At 42.1% G+C, this 22,817-nt stretch overlaps 1 protein-coding gene across 1 annotated transcript in view; it reads left to right on the plus strand.

Annotated features, from left to right (window-relative positions):
• The window catches only part of LOC308106697 (neural-cadherin), a gene marked incomplete at its 3' end in the record, with an annotated part of 401,833 nt that overhangs the window by 248,677 nt on the left and 130,339 nt on the right, over positions 1-22,817 (plus strand). The window contains 2 exon segments of the mRNA XM_080458585.1: positions 7,032-7,261; positions 20,289-20,566. Of these exon segments, the coding sequence (XP_080314711.1) occupies positions 7,032-7,261; positions 20,289-20,566 (508 nt within the window).

Raw genomic sequence — 22,817 nt, forward strand, 5'->3', positions numbered from 1 at the left:
GCTGAAGGATTTTTACGATTTGGGAGATAGTGAAATAGAAGCCGACGGAGGGCCCAGCCGACGTTCTCCGAAGACGAGGAGAGGCAGAAAGGAAGCGGTGGAAATGAGAGTCAAGCCTCATCTAAACAGATAAAAGGATTTTCCTCTCGAAATTAATGTGCATTGAATGCAGAGACAGCGGAGAGAACCGCTTTTCACACGTTTCAATATTTGTGGAAATCAATTCCCGTGCAAAACTAGAGAAATAATGGAAATAACATATGAGAGGATCTTCTACCCGTTTAGACGATGAAAGCTCTTGATTTTAGATAATAGATTTGTCAATAGCTTGTCCCTGCAGGGCAGTCACTTCATTGAAGGTTTTGAAACACTTTCAATGTCATTGAGGGCCTGTTAGCAGCAGATGTTATTGATTTGAAAGACCCTGGTTGTAACAGAGATTAAAAGCTCAAGAGCACAGGTGTCCAACGATAATGTCAAAAATCACTGGACTGCTTTTAAGCTCAACCACCAGACATTCTCAAAGGAAAAATTAGAAGCTTCCAAAGAAAATGTAATATTTGTATGATGTGGCTCTTTGCAGAATTAGGGATTCACTGATGCTAGTATCTGGTATTGGTCCTGACACTGCATGGGGTACTCATAAAAGATCCCTGATACCACCCGGCGAGTATCACTTGACCTCATCCATCAGCAACGCCAGCAGCAGGAAGACGAGAGGACGAGCGACATGGGCGGTTTGGAGATTGTTTAATATTAATGAGACCAACAAAAGGAAGAGTGACTGTAAACTATGTTTCTGACAAAATATCAAGAAGAGAAAGATAGATGGTACAACACCAGCAACTTGGTCAGCAGAGACATTAGCAGTGAGCTCGGTCCCTCGGTCTACAGCCGTGTTTTTCAACCTTTTTTGAGCCACAGCACATTTCTTCCATCCCTAATATCCCGTGTCACACTACCAATCAAGAAAGTCTCAAAACGAAATATTGTAGCTTTATACAGCACAGTTAATGACAATAATTACACTTTTTACAGATTTTGTTCTAAAGAAAATATTTCAGTTTGTAAAAATAGCACAAAGGTATTTTAATAATATCAAAAGCGAGAAAGATAGTCAGGATTTTTCCTCTTCAAATATTCATCCATTGCTTACTTTCACTGCACCCTCTCCCGCGCGTCACTTCTTCTTTTGGTAGCTTGCGTCCTTACTCTTGCACTGCTACATGTCACTAATTTTATTGTCTTAAATTTAAAAGCGTCAGCGTTGATGTGCTTCTTACTGCCACCCTGCTGGCAAGGAAGGGTGTGTGCATCTCTTGATCAACCGTCAAATGTCAGGAGCAGGAATTCAACAACTATCTCTCACGGCACGCTGGGAATCACTGGTCTCCAGTACACGTAGCGCAGTGCGTAGATAGATGCTATGCACTGCATAATATGCGCCGTACACACAGTCATATCTTGAAGCATCCGTGGCTATTGAAGGTGAAGTAGCGTCGGTGCAGGGGCTGTGTGGAGGTGGTTTGCGGCACCACACAGCCTTGGCACATTGTTTGCATATAGAGTATACATTTGGCTTTATGCTATTTAATAAATACTCGTATCTGTACTCGTTATTGGGAAGTAACGAAAAGTTGTCCTTTAGAAAAAAAAAGTGGTATCGGTGCATCCCTGTCAAAGATTAATGAGCTCCTCAAATGCGCGCATGCACACGCATGCAGACACACGCACGTGCATGCACGTGCTTGAGGATATGTCAGAGTAGCCATTTCCAGGATGGGATTTCTCCACAGAGAGCTTTGGAGTGAACACTCCCATTGATGCTCAGTCTCGGGGATTATGAAAATATTCTACTTATAGCATTACTTACACCCTCCTTGACATTCTAAATCCCATTTCAAGAACAAATGTGGAATGCAATAAGGATGGCACAAAAAAAAAAAAAAAAAAGCGTTAGTTAAATCTGCCTGGTTGAGATTAAGGCTCCCTCCTTCTTTCTCAATATTGATGGAAAGGTGAGAAATGCGGTAAACAAAAAGTCCTTCAAATGTCCACATAGCACAAAGCTGAAAGTAAAATGGAGAAGCACACACGTACAGAGGACTGGAGCGGCCGTTTGCATACATGATGACTTTAGAAACGGTTCCAGTCGGGAGATCGTCCTTTAACGAGAGACGCGGAACTGAGATGTTACGAAATATAATTCCCTATCTGTCTTTCTGCATCTGTCTGCCCTCCAGGACGCAGGCATCGTGGGATCAATATGCAGGAACCGGGGAAATATATTAGTTTGGGATCAAGCCCGAGATAGCAGGGACTCCCACACCGATCGTACCCTATTCATCACTAATACGGCCCCTGTGGATGTCACTTTATGAGCCTGGTGTGCTCCATGAACGGAGCAGCTCAAATGCAAGCATAATAAGTATTTCCAATGCCTCTCCTACGTTCGGCTCTGCTTTATTGCTCTAACTACTTCATATTTGTGTTGCCAGAGACAGAGGAATCTGTTCCAACTCCTCTACGAAATGCCTTTTATCGCCGGATGTGTAAAGATATGGCTCCGTGTTTTGGTCGTCGTCACTTGTTCATCACACATCTCTCAGCTAAAATGTCCTCCTCAAGATGGTGTTTCACAATGTGACGTCACATCTGAATGAGTTTGCCTTGGTGGCCATTGTGACAGCTGCTCGTGTCACTGGATTGCTGCTTGGTTCGAACACTGAACTACACACAGTCAAAATGGCATGAAAATTACTATATATATTTCATAACATAACACTCGCAACTTCATCACGAGAGACATTTGGACCAGCAGAGTTAGCCCGATGTCGCTCAGTAGTTTAACTGCTCCGTGGATCAGGAGGATTTTACTATTTTACCATTTTACTAAGTATTTCTATCAGTATTTAAAAAGGTGGAATCGGTGCATCCCAACTGTACGCGTGTACTCAATTTAGTTTCCATGTCAACCATGTGTTTCAGTCTGGCGTGAACTGCGGCGAATTGATGTTATTATGACTTCATTCTAGATAATGGCGTTCTGGAAGCAGGATAGTTTGCATTCTGTGTCTTCATCACGACTCATGGTGAAAAGTTTCATTACTAGAATCAGTGGTCGCTGCTTCATTTCCAAGACATTTGCAATATTACCTTTTTTTCTTTTCAATAGTTTTATACATTTTTACTTCATGTTTTACTAAACATTTGCGGGTTGTTCCATGTTGGAGGTCTCCAGTTAGTATGTATGGCCAAAGTTCCATGGCGGTTCCATGGACAAGGACGGTGAGTTGTCTTTCATTGGAGGAATAAAATCACATCAGTGTGTTGAACATTTTCCAAATCTTCAAGTGCTGTTGAAACTTGAAAAAAAGCCCACCTTTTTAAAAACAGCTGCCTTCAGGATGAAAAAATTGCAACTCGTACCAAAACGACATTGATGTTGTATGTTCTCTGTTCCTGCATGGTCTCAGTCACACTCACAACAGTTTACTAGAGCTCTGGTCGGATATTTAGCCTCTTTTTTTTTTTTTTTCTGTGTGTGTGTGGAATCACTGGACGTCTGCATGCTGCCTCTGACAACGCCTCTGGGAAGGAGAAAGCAGAAGTGAGATGTGAGGTTGGATCAAAGCCAGGTGCAAAGGCTGCCACTCTGCGTTAGGAGTTACTACTCTTACCCCCGCCACACGCCCCTCACCCTCCCCCGACTGTCTCTCCGTCTGCCCGTGTCCTCGCTTCTCCCTCTGGATTGACTGATGGGAGCTGACATTAGCCTGGATTCCTCACGCTGTATCCACTGAGCCCGTTCTGAGCCCCCGTCCTGTCTCCTCATGCCGAGGCTCGGTCTCCCTCTATGCACTCACCAACTCGACTCAATCATGCTACCAACCCCCCAACAACCCCCCCACTTCCCCCCCCTTTTTTTTTTTCCATCTTTGTGTGTGTGTGTGTGTGTGTGTTTTTTATACTCTTCTATGAACCAATCAGTTTTGAGTCTGGAACATTTTTGTGATGTGGAGCTGTTTGTGGTGGTCCTTGGAGTCGGTCCTCAAGTTGAAGGATTGCTTCACTTTATTTCTTTCTTTCATATTTTTAGCCTAAAATGACAACCACGCACCCACGTCTGCAACAAAAAAAAATACATTTTATACACGGCATGAGAAGTATTTTTTACTAGCTTTCTGAATCAGTCTTTTTATAAGAATAATTGTAGTAGGTTACTTCATCTTCACAAAACCTTGAGGAGTAAATAGGGATCTTATATCAAAGCCAGGAGCGTACCAGGGGTGGAGAGACCTGGAGAACCAGACTCGGAGGAGGAGAATTTCTGCAGAACCAGACCAGATTTTAGTCTTGGGCTCTGTTTCTAACATTTCAAGTGAAAGCGTGTTGAATATAATCGTTTCGACAGTGGCAGCTGGTGATGAATTTCTTAGGTGTGGGGCTCTTCATTATTATTTTAGAATGCTTTGAAAGAAACCTCCAAAAAAATAACTGTACTGGAGAAAGTTGAACCTGTCTCGCAGCTTTTAAGACAAATTTCTTCTTTCAAACCGGTAAATTAGAAGAGATGTAACAAAGCTAATAATCAGAGACTCAACGTTTGTTGTCTTCATCTCAACATCTCGTAGAAACACGCGAGAACAAACCAGAACTGACTTTAAGCCAATCACTGAACAGGTCTGGCCAGGGGCGATTTAAAAAGCGTCCCAAGTCTCGGACATGAAATGATGCTGATGAGTTTAATGTTATGTCAGTCACTCTGGTGTTAATCAGTAATTGGTGAGATCGCTTCTGAACTCTGCCTCCTCAGAGCGGCTTTCCTCATTTCCCCAAGCTGCTCACACACACACAGACTACTAGACTACTAGAGAGAGAAATCAAGAAATCCTCTCTTTTATTTATGATTATATGTAAAAAATGACGTGAATACAGTTCAGGGCCAGTTGTTAGTTTGTTGGCATAAACAAATTTCGACAGTATGACAGTTTATTCATATATTTTCTATATAAAAAAAAAACATTCTTGCATATGGGGGGGGGGGGGGCATCTATTGACCAGCCGCCACTGCTTTTCGACGATGCATTGTGATGCGCACGTAGATAATTCTGCATCGATGCAGCGACGAAATATAATCTAATATAGAACAGTAATGCTCTTTCTTGATTTTCTGGCAGTGGAGGATTTTCAAAAAAAAAAAAAAAAAGGCAAGTATTTGTATTGAAACCACACACACACGGGCACAGGGAACAATCTGCTCTAAACATTAACAACGGGAGAACACGTACATTCTAGTGGACAGACGACCAAGTTGAATTGTTATAACAGTGACTGTCAACTATAAAACTACCAAATCCCTGGTTGAATCCGGCACTGTGGAGGAAACATTGTTCTCATTGTCCGGCGACTGAGCATGTGCAGAGGAAGTAGTTACTATGGCCCTGGTGCGCATGGACAGTCGCAGCGTTTAAAGAAGTTGCCATGCAGATGGAGTCAGAGCTTTTTCAAAAAGTTGCATTTTGGGGGCAGTTTTCAAAAAGTTGCATTTTGAGTGGCTCCAAGCACCATTGTCATGTTAACATAGCATTAACATTTTATTTTATTTTTACTTGAAAACATTGCATAAACGAGCCTCATTGTTCCAGCTTGGACAGCCACAAATAACCATTTCTCTAAGACGCGTTGCAGACGTCACATTGTCTGGTTCGATGGCTGATTGATGAACATCACAACACTCCATGGTTTGAAACTAAAATATTAAAATCGAAGGATAACTTTTAACAATTATAGCGTTTTTTTGGCCATATTTACTATCACTCCAGGTGGTCCCATCATTCAGTTTTAAGAGGCTATTTTTTTTATGCTTGCAATCTACTTGCAGTGTAAGTTGTCAATTTCTGCAATTTCCAGTAAAATCGTTTTAGAAATGCAGCAAAGGAAATCAGCTTTTGAAAACATTAGGTTGTAATAAAGATCCCAGAGGGAGTGTCTGCTGACTTTCAAGAAAATGAACAGCAGTGAGTGTAATAACAGAGAAGCACGGCTTTGTCGCCTACTTTCTTGCCCTGAATAAGGGAACAGCGCACATCTCCCCCTACTGGAGCCCCGAGGGACCACGGGCTGATTACGGATAATCTACTCTCTCTTTGCACTTTTCTGCACCCCATATCTGTGTATTTCTTGACTCACTCGCTTTAGTAACAAATGGCAGAATTTAGAACGGTGGATGTCTTTAAAAGAAATGTAATAAAGAGCGATGAAAATGGCTTTGCAGCGAAATTACTGAGACAGATTAAAAGAGTCAGACTCTGGGACACATTGCTTGCTACAATATAAATATAAAGTCCTCTGTCTCTCCATCAGGCTAAATCAATAAAGTGGGTGAACTTACTGACTCATAAAGTTCCCACTGTTACCGGCTAAGAGCCTGTGCCACTTGACGAAATTCACCTTTAGTGTGGCTTATCCCGTCTCAACAGAGCTGAGCAAGTCTTGAACCTCACACATTAAACCACAGCTGCTGGGTTGGAGGAATTAAATGTTGTGCTTCCTCATGAGCTTACTCTTTAGGATGATTAGACACTGAAGGCCAAATCGTTGAGAGTGTAAATACGTTTAATTGCTGTAGGTATTAAAATGCATCTCCCAGTCCCGGTGCTCACCTGTAAACACACACATTGAAGACACACAATAACCTTAGAAACTCCAGGTTGTGTTAAATAAAGTGAGCCACTTTCAATGATTTATAATCGTAGCTTCAGTCTTGAGGACTTGAGACAACTTTTTACATTAGCGTTTGGAAAATAATTGGATTTATCTTTGAGCAGGGGTTGAAATAATGAGGCCACTTGTATACGGTTGTAATCCTGTGTGTGTGTGTGTGTGTGTGTGTGTGTGTGTGTGTGTGTGTGTGTGTGTGTGTGTGTGTGTGTGTGTGTGTGTGTGTGTGTGTGTGTGTGTGTGTGTGTGTGTGTGTGTGTGTGTGTGTGTGTGTGTGTGTGTGTGTGTGTTTTTTTCTCTCCCCTCAGACATCACGGCGAAGGAGTTCATCGAGCTGCGCGGGAAGCACCGGAGCCGCTACGAGCTGCTGGTGGACTTCCTGTCCGAGATGCTCTCCGTCCCACCCGAAGACGTCAACATCTTCAGCCTGATAGATGTGAAGGAGCGCATGCTCGACGTGCGCTTTGCCGTGCTGGGCGGGCCCTCTTTCCTCCAGCCGGAGAAGATCCACGGCTACCTGGCGGCACACAAACAGAAGGTAAGTTGGTGTTTTAGATCCGATAAAGTCCCGTCAGGCTGATTGAGTGGTATCCCAGCTCCTGATTGATTAACAACACAGCTGCTTGAATGACGAGTAATGCAATGGCAGTTTTGTCCCGTGGACAGAGCTTCATCTGTACCCTGGTGTTGGTTAGAGGAGTTCGGCTGCGTTCAGCGTGTTGTGTCTGTTCCAGCGGGACGCTCCTTCTATGTCCTGTTTGTTTTTGTTCAGTCTGCATCAAGGGATTATCACCTCAGATTATTGACTAAAATCTTTTTTTATTTGTTGTATGATGGTTAAAATTGTGATAACAGGGAAAGAAAATTAAAAATTATTGTAAGAATTGTGTTTTTGATTGAATTATTTTGAATGCTCTGAGGCAGCTCTTGGGGAAAAACCTGGAAGATGCTGGAAATAGTTTTTTTTTTATGTAATTGGATCTCAATTTTCACATTTTATGCAAAATAGTGTTTCATTTTGTTGGAGAAACACAATCAGTTTGCTGTTAATAATTGTCTTTTAGGTACATTTGGGGCCTGCTGTGCTTGATTGGTGGAGTGGTCGTTTCTCAGACAGAAGGCTCCAGGTTCAATTCCCCATCTCCACATGTCAAAAGTGTCCTTGAGCAAGACACTGAAACCTAAACTGCTCCCAGTGGATGCATTGAGCCACATCCATTAGTTTAAAGAATTTACTTTAAAAATGCCACGTGTCTTTGTAATATTCAAAGTTCTGTCTACTCTATATTTCTAACAAGCAGCTGAAAACAAAATGAATTTGAGCACATGGATCCATAAGCTGTTTAAAAGCGAGCGTAAAAAGCAAACATTGCTGGTTTCCAAGTGCCCGCTCGCAGCCTGAACCCCCCCCCCCCCCCCCCCCCCCACCCCGTAGGTATGGAAGCATTGTGAGCAGAAGTCGGTGAGCCAGGCAGCAGCTGGGAACGCTGCGCCTCATTTTGAGGGAGACGTTCCCGCCTGTCCAAATGAAGCAGATCTCCTGTGAACAATGCAGAGTTTAATTCAACCACTTCGCACACAGCAGGTGTGAAATTACCTCGGGGTGCGAAGGCATCGCTGCTGCTCGCAGAAAGTTTTCCACTGTTTGAAGTTCGCTCCACCACGTTGGATCTGGGCTGCGTGCTGAAAGTGCTGACATTGACCGTTGGCGCACACTGGAGGTGGATCACAGCAGCTGGACGGACGGAGCAGAACTTAACTCTCCCGTCCTTGTTTTACTTTAAGACGTGTCAACCCAGTAGACCGACTGAGTTTCATCTTGATGGTTTAGCTTCATAAACAGGAAAGAAAAACTACTATAACAACACAAATGTTCAGAGATTAAGATGAAAAGTTATATAAAATATACCCTATATACAATATATATGTACAACATCAAGGCACAAAAAGATGTACAGCAGTAAATGTACATGTTTTTAGAGTTGCCATTTAAAAGATAAAGATTTCCGTACATTGCTGTTGCTTTCACTGTAGTAGTTGTAGTTGTAAACATATGGGCCACTTCCTTCCAAGAGTTCCAAGAATTCCAAGAGTTGTCAAGTTTTCTCATGACTCTCAAAAAGTTCAATTTATAAAACATAACGGGAATAACGTGGGTAGCAGCGTTTGAGAAACGTTGTGTTTTCCCCCGTTGCCACGGAGACAAAGCCAGAGCATTTTTCATGATCTCCACCTTGGGAACCGTCTTAAAAAAAGTTGGGGTTTTTTCGGTGACTCTGACCACTGTTTTCGTGTAAACGCACCCAAAACAGTACAAAAGTTCTACATTCCCAATTGAAAACATTGCCATGTAACCGGGGCCCTAATCTAGCTAAAATGAAGATGTTTTAAGAACACAGGTATTAACATACAGTATTGTGTGTATAATTTTCCGGTCAAGTATAGGGGTTTCACTATAATCTTCTGAGAACTCTACAAAGTCCACCTTGTAAGAAAATACATGAATCAGCAGTAACCTTATTACTTGCGGAGAGGTTGAGTGAGGATCTATTAGGAGATATTCTGTGTGCTCTATTCACTTCGAACAGATGTCGCACAGTCACAGCTCATCTTCATCAGCACCGATGTTAACATGTTAGAGCAGCTATCGGAACATAAAACGGAATCTGCCTGTATGGTTGGTTACGACCAAAGCAAATTCACTTGAAGCAGATGGCACCGACAGTATCCAGGTGCACAGGTTGACTTTTGCTGCAGTTCAGTAACACTGTCCACTCCGACTGCATTCAGGACCTGGACAACAGTCATTCTTATTCCGAACCTCACTTACAACTCTCACTTTCACTTCATGCACATCTCGATCCGTCTCCTCTTCTTAAAAGAATTCCCTTCTCTCCGGATAATCGACCTTCACGTTACGATATGCACGGACACCTGGCTCCTGAAGAAATTGCTCGCCGTTAGTTCATTTTGTGTCGGGCACAAAGCGTTCATCCGTCGAGCATACCTGTGGGGGTGTAACTAACCTTGCGGGGAGCTTATCCCATCTGTCACTCGAATAAAAGAAATGATGCACCGTGTGCAGGTAACCAGCCCATCGTATTAGAAACAGAGGGCGACACAAAATTATATTGCTCAGCTTAAGGTCAGCAGCGAAACTAAGAAGTAAAGACATTAAGGTCCTGTTTACACACCGATGTATTCATGTCAAAAAACATAGAACTTTCATTGTGATTTGGGCGTCCGTCTATTTTTATGTTATTTTCCTTTTTTTTTTACTGAAAGCCGGGACCTCTGACTGCAGTTTCGTTGGGTATAGATATGGAAGCAGGGAATAATGAATCAAAGGATTCTGTTTCTTCTTCTCTCCTTGGTAGTTTTATCGTTGACAGTTATCGTAGGAACAACCCAACTTTGTCGTCTGTCCATTTACTCCCATTGTGAGTGTTCACTGCATATTTTTTCTCAGCTGCATCTGTGTGTGGCTTCATTTAAAACACAAACAACAAAACAAACTAGCGGTCCGACATGCTGACTTCATTGTTTTCAAAATGCTGTGGTGTAAGTGTGTAACTTTTCTGAAATGAAAATGCAACAACAATAGTTTTTCAGTGGAAACAAATAATGGGTGAACAGGGTATAAAAATGTCTTTTGATCATGGAATGAATTCAAAGTGACCGTAGAAAACATTCCTAGACGCACATAAAACATTCATTGTCCGTACACAAAGGCCCCAGAACCAAGACATCTCTTAGTAATCTTTGGTATTTATAATCTGTTAAAAAAAAAACAATGTTTGACTTGGATATGCCAGATACAATTATGCATGATCTTTAGACCACATAGATGTTGTTGGTGCAAAATAACGACTTTGCTTAAGGATCTCACTCGCATACAAAATGGAGCCCACCCATAGTAAACAGTTAAACTCTTTTCTTCAGCGTCAGCACAAATGGCCTGCAGTCTCACACCATCCTCAGCTTGTACATCAACAGTCACAGCTATTTGTGCTATTTGGGACATGAAAAGTGAGACCTGACTCAGGCCATTGTCCCGGATGATTATTTCTTGGCCAACGAGGAAAAAAAAAAAAATATTCTACTCACTTCATGGTCTATGAGAGTGGAACATCCTTTCAAATCCAACCTAATTTAACTCTAACTGAAATGCACAGGGTGGATTATGGCCGAGGCACCGTGCTGTGGATGTTATACGAGGGAGAGCGAGAGAGAGAGAGAGCTTTTTCAAATAGGAAGGATCGGAATATTACACTGATTGTGGTGTAGATAGTTACATTTCAAATTGAACTATGTTTCACCCTTTAAAGAGGACAGAACAAGCAAAACTTAAAAAAAACAAAAAAAACTAACCCATATCAACGCAGCAGAAAAGACAGCTGGTAAAAAACAGTTTATTTTAGCTCACTGATGCTCCCTGGCCACTGGCTTTCAGTCAGACCTCATTTCACGTTTCACAAGTCTGAATGCAAAAAGTAGACCTAGATATGTGTGTGGGTTTCCATGTTTAACCGTCTTTGTGGGGTTCAAAACCTTGTTTGAAATATTCATCAAACGTATAACCTTCCATGAGTTTAGGAGTAAATGTGATTTTAGTGCTGCTAATAGAATTACATTAAGGTGAGAAATGGTTAAGGTTAGGTTACATGACTAAGGAATAGTGGTACCATGACTATTGGTCTTTGGACGTGTACATATGTGGACAGGTGTTAATTCTATGAGGCGTAAAGCAAGTCCTCGCGAGTAAAATCGATGATAGTTTTCCTGAAGCCACGATCTACCGGTAAACAGATCTCAAGGTTAATTTAAGGGGGATGCTCAGCATTAGGGTTGAGGTTAAACTGAAATTGACAAGTCAAAGCCATGTCCCCTGAAGGTACGAGTGCCTAAAACACATTTGTGAGTGTGGCCTTGTTTGCCTCATTGTCTCATTGTAATTATGGCTCATTCAATTCAACTTTATTTCTATAGCGCCAAGTAAAACACACTTCAAAGCACTTATACAGAGAAAAACCAACAATTCAGCATGAGCAAGTAGAAAAACTGGTGGAAAGGAAAAACTCCCTTTTAAAAGGAAGAAACCTGCAGAACCAAACTCTGGAGGAGGAGACCTTCTGCAGTTCCAGCTTGGGTTAGTGGATAGAAAAAGGAGAGAAAAGGACAAAACAGACAGACACATTTTGAGAAGGGACTTAAACCTTAGTTTATGGAAGAGGGTCATAATGCTGAACTCTTTTTTTTTGTTTTTGTTTTTTGTGCATATCAATAAGAAGGTCCTGCATCACGAATGCATTAGGTCTGTGCTCTTGTTCATCTCACTTTAAGAGATGCAATACTTCCCATTGCACGTGTGGGGCTCTGACCAATGTTGGAGGTACCGGCATGCCTCTGCAAGCTCTTGAATCCTTTGTGGGGATTGAAAACAGGGGGCTGATTATACTTTTCGCATATTATGGAATGCAGAGCTCGAGACCCTGATTACTATGTGTACCAAGGTAAACATGTGATTTCCAAGGTTAAGGTCAGTGTTTGGGGAATACACACTGTGTGTTTATAGAAAGACTGAGTTGAGCTGTCCTCAGAGGAAATGATGAGCCAGTCTGAATTTGCATGTTTGTGTCTGTTAGGGGGAAAACACAGAACATGTCTGGAGTCCAGTGGTCAGTTCAGGTCAATCACCCCCTCAGTGCCCAAAAACCCTCCACCCACCCAGTTCAACCCCATCTGTCTCGTTGTTTGGTGTTTTCTTTTTTCCTTTGGTCGTGATGGAGATATCACATGCAAAAAGAAAACTAGAAAATGTGTATAGTTCTTCTTTTTGAGGCAAGATGTAGAAGAAGAGAGACACAGAAAGAGAAGAAAGAGACAGACGGGCGGGAAGACGGTGGAGAAGAGGGAGCCGATGCTTTCAGGTGTGATTTTGATTTGTGAAGAGAGTGCCAAGCGTTTCATCTGAATTCAGCCAAAACCTCCTCAGAAGACATTGATCAGAATGCGAAGCAAAGCGTGGCGAGGGGAGAGGATGAACGAGAGCCGGATGAGATGGTGGTGGTGGTGTTGGGGGTGGGTTAGAGGGGACAGAATAAAATGAAGCAGTGCTTATTATTAATGTTTTCAGTTCACCGGTAATACCTCTGAAGTAGAAGATTTAAAAGGGGAAAAAAAGCCTTCACACTCCATGTCTGCTTATTTCTCCCTTCTCCACCTCAATAATGAAAGCTATCCCTCAGTGTTTTCCATCCAACACGCTCCACTTGACGTTTCATGACACTACGTAGGTTTTTTTTTTAATTTTTAAAGATCGGTGGTATTGTGCTCGGATACCAGGGTTCATCTTATCATTATATCAATGTGTCCCTGGGAGACACCCTCAATCTCCACCCTCCTGGAAGACCGGAGAGTGGAGATTTCTCAAGGCATTGCCACAATAGTCCATGGAACAATACATCCCTCTGGTCCTTTATCCCTTTGCTAAACACACTGTTCAGCTTTTAAAAGATTCAATTGCTCCCTCTCCGAGTTCCTCTGATCTCCACATTTGGGAGACAAGATAGAAAAGAGACTGAAGCGTGCTGACACATTGAAACCATTTACTCTTTAGAGGTCCCAAACCTCAAACGCAGGGAGTATTACTTTCCAGAGGAATGCATTGATAGATTTTTAAAAATCTGATCACGACAGCATTATACAAGCCGCAGCTGAATGTAGACAAGTTTAAAAGTTATTCCGAAATAAGGGGTGGTGGGGGTATTCTTCTGTCAAGGCCTTCTTCGTGTGCCAAGGTTAAGAGGTACCAACATGAATGCCAGCTCTCCTTTAGTCACACAACTTGATAAGACCAGTGGAGTAATTTTTTCCACATGTGAAGATGCGCAAGGCTGGAAAATCAACTTTTGAAGAAGAATATAAGAAAATCTCAGGTTTTGAGCCTGAATGGAAATCTGCAAAAAAAAAAAAAATTAATTATTACAAATTTTTCTACATGTACCCGGACTTCCTCCCACAAGCCAAAAATATACTTTCAAAGTTAAACGATGTCCCTGATTTGGCTGTAGGTATAAATATTAATGAGTGCGATTGTGTTTTTGGTGTTACCTTTGGGATGGACTGACCTGTCCCGAGTCTCCCTGGTTTAATCCATAGTCAGTTGGATCTGTTCAAACTACTAAAGATCTTCATCAATCGATGCTGCACCAATACCAGTATTGGTTATCGGGTCCGTTGATGTGCGATGTACTCGTACTTGTGAAAGATCCCTGGTGCAACGCAGCGAGTATTTCATGACGTCATCCGTCAGCAATGTCTACAGCAGGTAGACGAGAAAGGACAAGTGATGTCGGCAGTTTGAAGATTCTATAATATTAATAAGAATTACAAAAGTAAGACACACTCTAAATCATGTTCTGACATTTGGTGCAACACCAGCAACTGTGTGTGTGTGTCCGTTTGGACCAGAAAGAAGGGGCTGCTGGTTCTGTTTGATAATAAAGCGGCTTTGCAGACAAGAAACTCGTCCTGCGGGACGCTATAATAGTAACGCACCGTGACTTGGATAAGTAACTTTAATCTGATTATTGGTTTAGAAATAGTAACGCGTTAGATTACTCGTTACTGAAAAAAGTGGTCATATCTGAGATTAACGCGTTAGCGGCATCACTGGTTAGAACCATGCCGCTCTGTAGTTTAACAGCTCAGTGGATCAGAGGATTTTACTCTTTAGCTGTGCGACATGCTAAAGCATTTCAGGGCTCACTACATGCTAAACATGAGCACACACATAACATAGAACACTACGTACTGTCAACTGTAGCTACAGGTAGCAAGTATTTAAAGGTTACTACTTGTACTTGTCCTTTCAAAAGGAACTTTCCCAACAAGAATCTTCTTCAAATAAAATTTTTTCTTCTTCTCACTATGGACAATAGCCGCCATAAACAGTGCTAACTGCATTTGAAATAGCCAGCCGGTTCACATCATTCCTGTGAATTAGTTCCCCAGCATGTGCGTTTAATGTCCACTGTGATCATACTTTTTCAGACGGAAGTCAACAGCGAAGTTCAAAGGGGAACAGCTTTGTGGATCCTTTTCACAAAGCAGGAAGTGATTTCAGTTTGATACACGGTGGAGTTTATTGGAAGCGGAGTCCACAGATGAGGAGCTAAATCAAAAGCTGGAAGGCGATGGAGGCAGGAGCAGCAAAACAGCAGGACAGTCCTGAAAGACAGCGCACCTCAATAAATAGTTGTTACTGCAGTCGTTGCTCTGCTGCCAACTGGCAGCAGGAAAAGTTTTGGTGTACTGAGTGAACCCCGCTGATGCTGAAAAATCTCCAAAACCTAAAAAAAAAAAAAGGAGAGCGATCCAGCTGTGAAGCTGCACTGAATGAATTTGCAGCTTCAGTAAACACTGTTGACCTACAGATGGTGTTCAACCTCCATAACACTGTAGGCCAATTCATACTCCGGAAGAAACAGAAGAAAGTTCTGACACTCCAGGGTCTTGCCCAACAAGTCGCGTCATATTCTTCACTCAGCTCTTTCTGTCAGAAGAAATTGAACTCGGCTCTGTATCTTCTGATGTGTGGTCCATGCACTCTTGTGTAAGCACATCGTTTTTGCGTTTCTGTTCTAGAAAAGTTTCTCATTTACACGGCAACGTCTTGAAAATGATGTCTGTTTCCACGCAAACAGCAGAAATGCTGAAATTGTTGTAGTTAGCATGCCAGCCCACTAGTTGATGCTGTTGTTCATTTTTGGAATGAAACCACACACACATGCAGCAGAACACAATATGCTCTTAACATTACCAATTGTTGTTATTAATTCTTATTGATAAAGATCTGATTATGGTTTGGAGAACTTACAGACAGTTTCTAAAAAAGGGAATATAACTTTTATTGAAGGTTGCTAATGTACTTCAGGTAGCGACTGTAGATAAATACCGATATTAAATACAGTTCGATATCTCCAAAGTTACTCAGCATTAATAAAGTGCTTCCTGCAGTGAAAAGGCGTTCAGCCGAGTCATCAAAAAGCTGTCCTGCTCTGGAAACAATGGCTTTAGCTGATGCTATGCTTTAGCAAATGAAGTAGAGCGGACACAGAGGCTCTGCAGCTCCCCAAATGTTTTCATATATATTCAACAAGTAACAAGCTCACTGCTCGTAAACTGAATTATTAACTCTGTGATAGTAATCACTTGGTGACGGGTTACTTTAAAAGGGGTTATGTTCCCTCATTATTCACAAACTGTGAACAAACCGGGCCGGGTTCTGTAAATACTCACATTTAGTGAAGCAATGTTTTATTCTCAGATCTTGCTTTTCATTGGCTCAACTTTCTAAAAGAAGACAGCACCATGAGTGTCTACATATCCGTTTTTGTTTCAGTTTAACAGTAAACACTTCGAGCAAGGTTACAGCAAGATTAATTCCATTCAGTCTCGAACCGCAGCTTGTTCCTCTATATTGAACGAGACGTCTTTGTATAGAAACTTGTTTTCTCTGCTTGACAGACTGTTTCACTTGACTGAATGATTAAACGACCGTGTCTCAGTGTCCAGTGACATAAACAAAGGGTACGGGGAATGGTGTCCATAGATACTTTATATGCTTGATTAACAGTAGACACTATTCTTCAAACTCCCACGCAGCTCTTCTCTCCATTTGAGCTCATTTGCTCTGTGGCTGCACGTACCCACTGCGGCATTAAAGTCAAGCATGAGAGCTGCAGGTAGCTTACGAATGAATGAAAGAGGCTGATTGTCAATGTGAAACCATCCCTGCTGGCATTGGCACATGCACACAGTTAAAACCGGGATAGTGTGAAGCATCAGTGAGAAACAACAGAAAACATAATCCTCACCAGAGTTACAGTCAGTTTGTGTGAATGAGTTGAATAACTGAGCTGTAATCCAGCCACTGAGTTGAAGTCCAATCAGTGCGGAACATTGAGCATAACGCAACCCGCTTTTGTCTTCACTGCATTTCACACTACGTACTATCCAGTCGTATCAGGGGGCATGCATCTCTCTACAATAGCACGTGCTAGTAAGCTCACTACTTGAAACCTACTTAACCAGTGGTACTATCACCAACCAGGCAAGGACAACACACACACACACACACACACACACACACACACACACACACACACACACACACACACACACACAGAGTGCACATTACGTAGTCAATTTACATTGAATTTTCCTTTCCAGAGCTTTTATCAAACTGTTCGACCTGGAGAATGAGTTTCGCCCCTGCCTCATCAACATTTAGCCCACTTTCCCAGCAACTCGTGCAGAAAAATAGCTAGATTTCTTTGACCCTCGACGCCTCGCTGTACTCATTGAGTTTCCTATTTCCACATCAATGTTTTTTTGTTCCTGTTTTCCTGTGTTTTGTTGTGTATGCACACATGCTTACTGACCTGTGTATATTATGTTAGCAAAAGATCATTTGTTGCAGAGGCAGTTCCAGGAGAAAGTGGTGAAATGAGTGCTGCTATTTCAGGGATGTCAAGTCCTCCACTTGGTTTTCTTCTTGTTTTTTATCAAACCTTACACATTATTGGGGTGCAGTAGTACTTGGTGAACTAACTTTACTGCAGCTAATTACTACTGGCTCTGGCATTTTTCTCTATTAATACGGTTGTATTTGTTCAAGTGTATATCCATGATATACAACTCTGTATCAATAATATACAAGTGTATACCTTGTTTTCCTTCATGTTTTCCTTTGACCATAGACTTGACAAAGTCCTCTTCCCAATTTTTTCCCACATTGGTGTGACAACCTCGCACAGTTGCTGCAAACTGGTTTCATGTGAATGATGTGAATCTTCTGTTCTACCATCTCCCAAATTGTCTGTGCTGGACTGAGGTCTGTGAATGTCGAGACCACGTGAGACTAGTGAACTCATCATTTTCAAGAAAGCAGGTTGACATGATTTGATCTTTGACACCACTGTTTTAGCAGGACCATGCACCTTTCCACAACCTGATTTTAGTCGGAGGGCCACATTCAGCACAATTTCATCTTGAGTGGGTCGGACTGGTACTAAAATACCATAATAACCTTTGAATTTAAACTTTAAAGTTTTTTTTGTTGTTGTTGTGGTGCAGAATATACCTGCACCACAAAAACCAATCAATTACTACCAAAAACAACTATCTCTAGAGAAAGCCAACGGAATTGAAACCTGCAGGAGCAAAATACAGTGAAATTTCCAGAAAACTTTTCTTTCAGCTATTGCATTCTGGGTGTTTTAACAAACTCCCGCGCACAGCATGGCTTTGATGCTAGTTTGATAGCAACCAGGTAGCTAGCTTTCATGGCAGCATCACCGGTATCTCAGCTTGGGTCTCAGTGTTCCGTCATGTCGCTACGATTAAGAAATGTTTATTTTGAAATTTTTACAATTTGCTTGGTGGCTTAGCAGCTAGATTGGAGCCTCTTGTGGGCCGGTTTTGGCCCACAGGCCTTATGTTCGACACCCCTGTGCTGGAAGCATCCATCAGAAGGTCATACACTGTGGTGGTAAAGGAGTAGAAACAATACTCAGGTCGACATAATGTGTGCAGACGATACTGTAAACCCTCCAAACAGGTACAAGGCTCAGTGGATCCATAATGTTGTGAGCTGAACATCGAGCAGACATTCAGACTGGTTTTTCATCCCTCTGTTGTCTTGATTTGTCCTGGTTATGTGTAGTTTTGGTGATTCTGGTTGAACCCTTAGCCTCTGTGTTAATCTGACAGCAGTGACTCTCGCTGGAGGATTCACCCCAGTTCACCCTGTTGCATGTTCATGTTGTTACAGGACTCATTTCAAGTCCCGTTGCCTTCTTGTCCTCCCTAACCAGTATCTACATTTTGTTTCTCCACACCATTCTCTGGAATTTTCACTCACAACTCTCTGTAGGGTACAGAGTTGTGAGTGAAAATGTCAGCCTTAAGCAGGCCATGAAATACTTAAACCAACAACCAGGCTGTGTTCAAAGTCTTTGAAATCACTATCATTGCACACTATTTAACGCTTGTTTGAGCATTTTACTATATTTAAAGGATCGTGGAAGAGTTAAAAGCACTTTAATGGTGGATTGGACTTCATGATTTCAACTTAAGTGGGCCAATTACTTTAATTCCTCTCATACATAAATACTTGGTGGGTCCATTTCTCAGCTGTCATAACGTCTCATCTCCTCCATCAACTGGTTCTTAAACTTACCAAGTACTCATTGACTGTGACCTAGATTTTTAAGATAATTGACTAGAATGTTCCACGCTACCATAATGAAGAATTCTGCAAGGCAAAAAATATCCTCTCACAGTCATTTGTTATTTAAATCACTGTGCCTGTACAAGTACTACTTTTGTTTTTGTTTTCTTTTATCTATTTACATAGTATTCAACGCTCTATTTTTGTTGAGTTATTGCATATGTAAGGTGAAGTACACAGGCAATAACATCCAGGCCCCGTTTATACGACAACCTTTTCAAGTGTACACAGAGAACTTTTGTTACATTTCGTCTGTTTACCCGCCAATGCTGCTTCTGGCCACTGAAAAAACAACTTGTTGAAAGCGGTTCCCAAGGTGAAACTTTTTGAAAATGCAACAACTCTGTCTCCATGGAAACAGGGGAAAACTCTTGGAGGGAGAACTCTTTGGAAACACTTGGAGGGCTGAATAAATATTTATTCTGCACATGCTCATTAGATGGACAATCAGAACAATGTTTCCTCCAGAGTGTCATGCCTCCCAGTCCATCTTCTCCTGGGACTTGGTAGTTTTATAGTTGACAGTCACTGTAATAACAATCCAACCTGGTCGTCTGTCCATGCCAATGTCAGTTTACTCCCATTGTTAATGTTTAGAACGGATTGCTCTCTGCTGCAGGTGCGTGTGGTTTCATTACAAAAACAAACAACAGCACCCACTGGTAGCCAAATGTACTAACCACATCAGCGTTTCTGCCATTTATGTGTAAACGGACGTCATTTTAAAAACACAATTGCCTAAACGCAAAACTTTTCTGAAATGAAAACACAAAAACAATGCATTTTCACTTGTGTGATCTAAGTGTGACCTCTGTTTGTTTGATCTACTCCAAGGAACTACTCTTCCGCCAGCGCTATCATGCAAACTTCAGTGTCTGTAATTTGACACGAGCATCATATGAACTTAGTTACTTCAACAGAGTACTTGCAGCAGTCTGAAGCTTCAGTCACTGCTTAGCTTGAGAGCCAAATGTGATTTGCCAGGATGCCTTTGTTCACTTATCTGTCATCTGTTATGAGTTTGCATTATTTTCAAAAAATGTGTTCTGCTGTTTCTTTTCTTTCTATTGTGAGTAAATTGGGTTTTGGACTTTTACAGATCATTGCATCATGTTTTTATTTATATCTGACATTGACCACAAACACAATCTCTTTTGGTTGTGCATTTCCCTTGCATATATTTAGAAGTGTAGTAACTTAAGCATGTTTCTACTGAACATATCTTCTAACACTTTCCTCATCATATCCTTCCTCCTTCTCCACACAGCTCCAGTCCTTCCTCCAAGTCAGCGTGTTCCAGGTTCGGGTGGACGAGTGTCCCGGCTCGGACTGTGCCAGCGCAGGTGGCTGCACCAGTGTCCTGAATGTGCGGGACACGCCTACAGTGGTGGATTGTGGGACGATGAGTCTGGTATCCGTGACAGTGGAGTCCTCAGCTGTGTGCGCCTGCCCGGGCAGAGAGCAGACCCATCAGCCCTGCGCCGCGTATCCCAGAAACCCCTGCTTCAATGGTGGCGTGTGTGTGGACACGCAGCACGGATACAGGTGAGCTCCGTGCGATAAACATGATATGAATTAGTCACGCGATGGTAATCAAATGGTTAAGATTAACCCTAAACCTAATTAAGTTAGAGGAGACTGAAATGAGTGTTTAAACGTGTTTACACAGTTGTTTTAAATTGGATCCATACCAACAAATCCACGTCAAATCAACAAATAACTATATTGGATATTCATCATCACGCTTCATTCTTTAACATTACTGCAGTGTTAGAGTGATGTACTGGGAAAATCACAAATGGTAACACACAATAACCTAACTGGAATTAAAAGGTTTGTGTGAGTGCTGGTGTGCATGTATGTGCCGAGAGAATAAAGCTGAAGCCTCTGCAGGTGGGTCGTTTTAATTGTGTACCTGGAGGGTTTTTCTCTCTTCTCTCTCCCTGTTGCCGCTTTCGCTGCTTTGTTGTCGCCGCCTGCAGAGGTTCTAACCCTAACCCAATTTGGGATCATTGCTTACACCAGTTCTCATCCTGCTCATCATGCCAGAACCAACATTGACTCATCGGGTTTATAACAGCGCTTTATTATAAATCATATGATAAACGACCATCTTTAGGATACTGCAAGATCTCACATCACATGGTAACGACAGTGGAACAGAAATGAAAGAGTTTAAAAGAGAAAACGTGTACATTTGTGTCAAAGCTGTGATGTTTACATAGTGTGGGTCCAGATGATGTTTTCCGCAGAGAGAATAGAAATGAATCAGCAGTTCAGGGGAGTAGGTCAAAACCCTGGCTGTCATGATTTATTTAAAAGAAGGGGGGAAATGTTAAAAGCGAGGTGAGCGGGGACACGGGAGCGGTGAGAAATTGCAGTCGGCAGTGTAACAATAGCTGCAGGGCAGCTGTTTGAAAGGCTGAGCTATAAACTTCATCCCTTTATGTCAGTAGGTCCGGAGCCTCATGTTGACCATCACAACAGCGGCCATCAGATTGGACCGTTTATTCTCAGAGAGGCGGAAGAAGTAAATCAGGATGAAAGTGGGAAACAACCACAACCACCCACACTCAGTCTGAGAAGTGTCACACAGAAACAGTTTGTTTGTTACACAGAAAGTGGCGCTTCGGGTTGCGTTTACACAACAATGTTTTCCAGTGAAAAAGGAAAACTTTCATTGCATTTTGGGGTTCGTTTACACGGCCACGGTGAAAATGCTACTTTTCTTAAAAACAGCACCCAGAGACACGGGTTAAGAAGCAACAATAACCACACAGGCAATAACATTCAGGCTCCGTACCTTTTCAATTGAAAAGGGAAATGTTTTGATCCGTTCTGGGCGTCTGGTTACACGACTATGGTGCTCTGAGCCACTGAAAATGCAAGATTTTGAAAACAACTCCCAAGGAATATGAGGTAAAAAGCTGCTTGTCTGAATCACTGCTTCCATGGCCGTAGTAAATACATGCTACAGTCATCACTTCATCCTTTCAAACATCCATCCATTCAGGTTTTGATTTATCTGAGCTGTGTTGACTGGAGCTCATCCTAGCTAATGTCTTGCTAAGGCTCATGGAGCCTCTCAACAGCTCAATCAGATGGATTAATGGACAGATCAATGCTTCCATTCAGATTGAGTCCAACTCCTTTTCTTCTTTTTTTAAGTGTGGCTGACCACTGTGCCACTGCCTTGTTAGATTCACTCCATACAGTGTGTGTGTGAGAGACAGTTAAACCTAATCTCGCAACTGTTCAGATCAAAGGTCTGAAGGAAATCTCCGCAGCAGTTCTGAATGCACACTCTGTACTCGCATATATTTCTTAACTCTGCAATGAATTTGTCATTCAGAAAGACATGAGGCTTTAGAAAGACATTCAGGAACGAATGACTTCAGGACATTAGAGACTTGATGGAAATCTTCTCCACTGCGTAGACGTCACAACTGCGAAGAAATCAGCATCACATGATGGCAATGAAAAGAAAGCACACAGTGAGCAGGCAGGTTTGAATGCTCTTTCCCGGACATAAAGATCACTAAACGTCTTGCAATGTGAGGTTTTTGCTTGTGCCTGACAGGAAGAAATCCCAGAGCTGCAGTTTTCCTCCGCCTGGCCACATGTCAGGAAATCAGCTTTGTCCCGTCCACTCTCGAATTCCAACAGCAGTGAGGATCACTATTACCTTTGTATTTCTCTCATGTGCAACATTCGGTAACGAGAGAGAATGAAAGTCCATCAAGAGAGGAACCACTGGGGAAATTATAATAGAATAGACCAGAAAGAAATTAAAGGG

This window comes from Lipophrys pholis, assembly GCF_963383615.2.
Source record: "Lipophrys pholis genome assembly, chromosome: 2".
Classification (NCBI taxonomy): Eukaryota; Metazoa; Chordata; class Actinopteri; order Blenniiformes; family Blenniidae; genus Lipophrys; species Lipophrys pholis.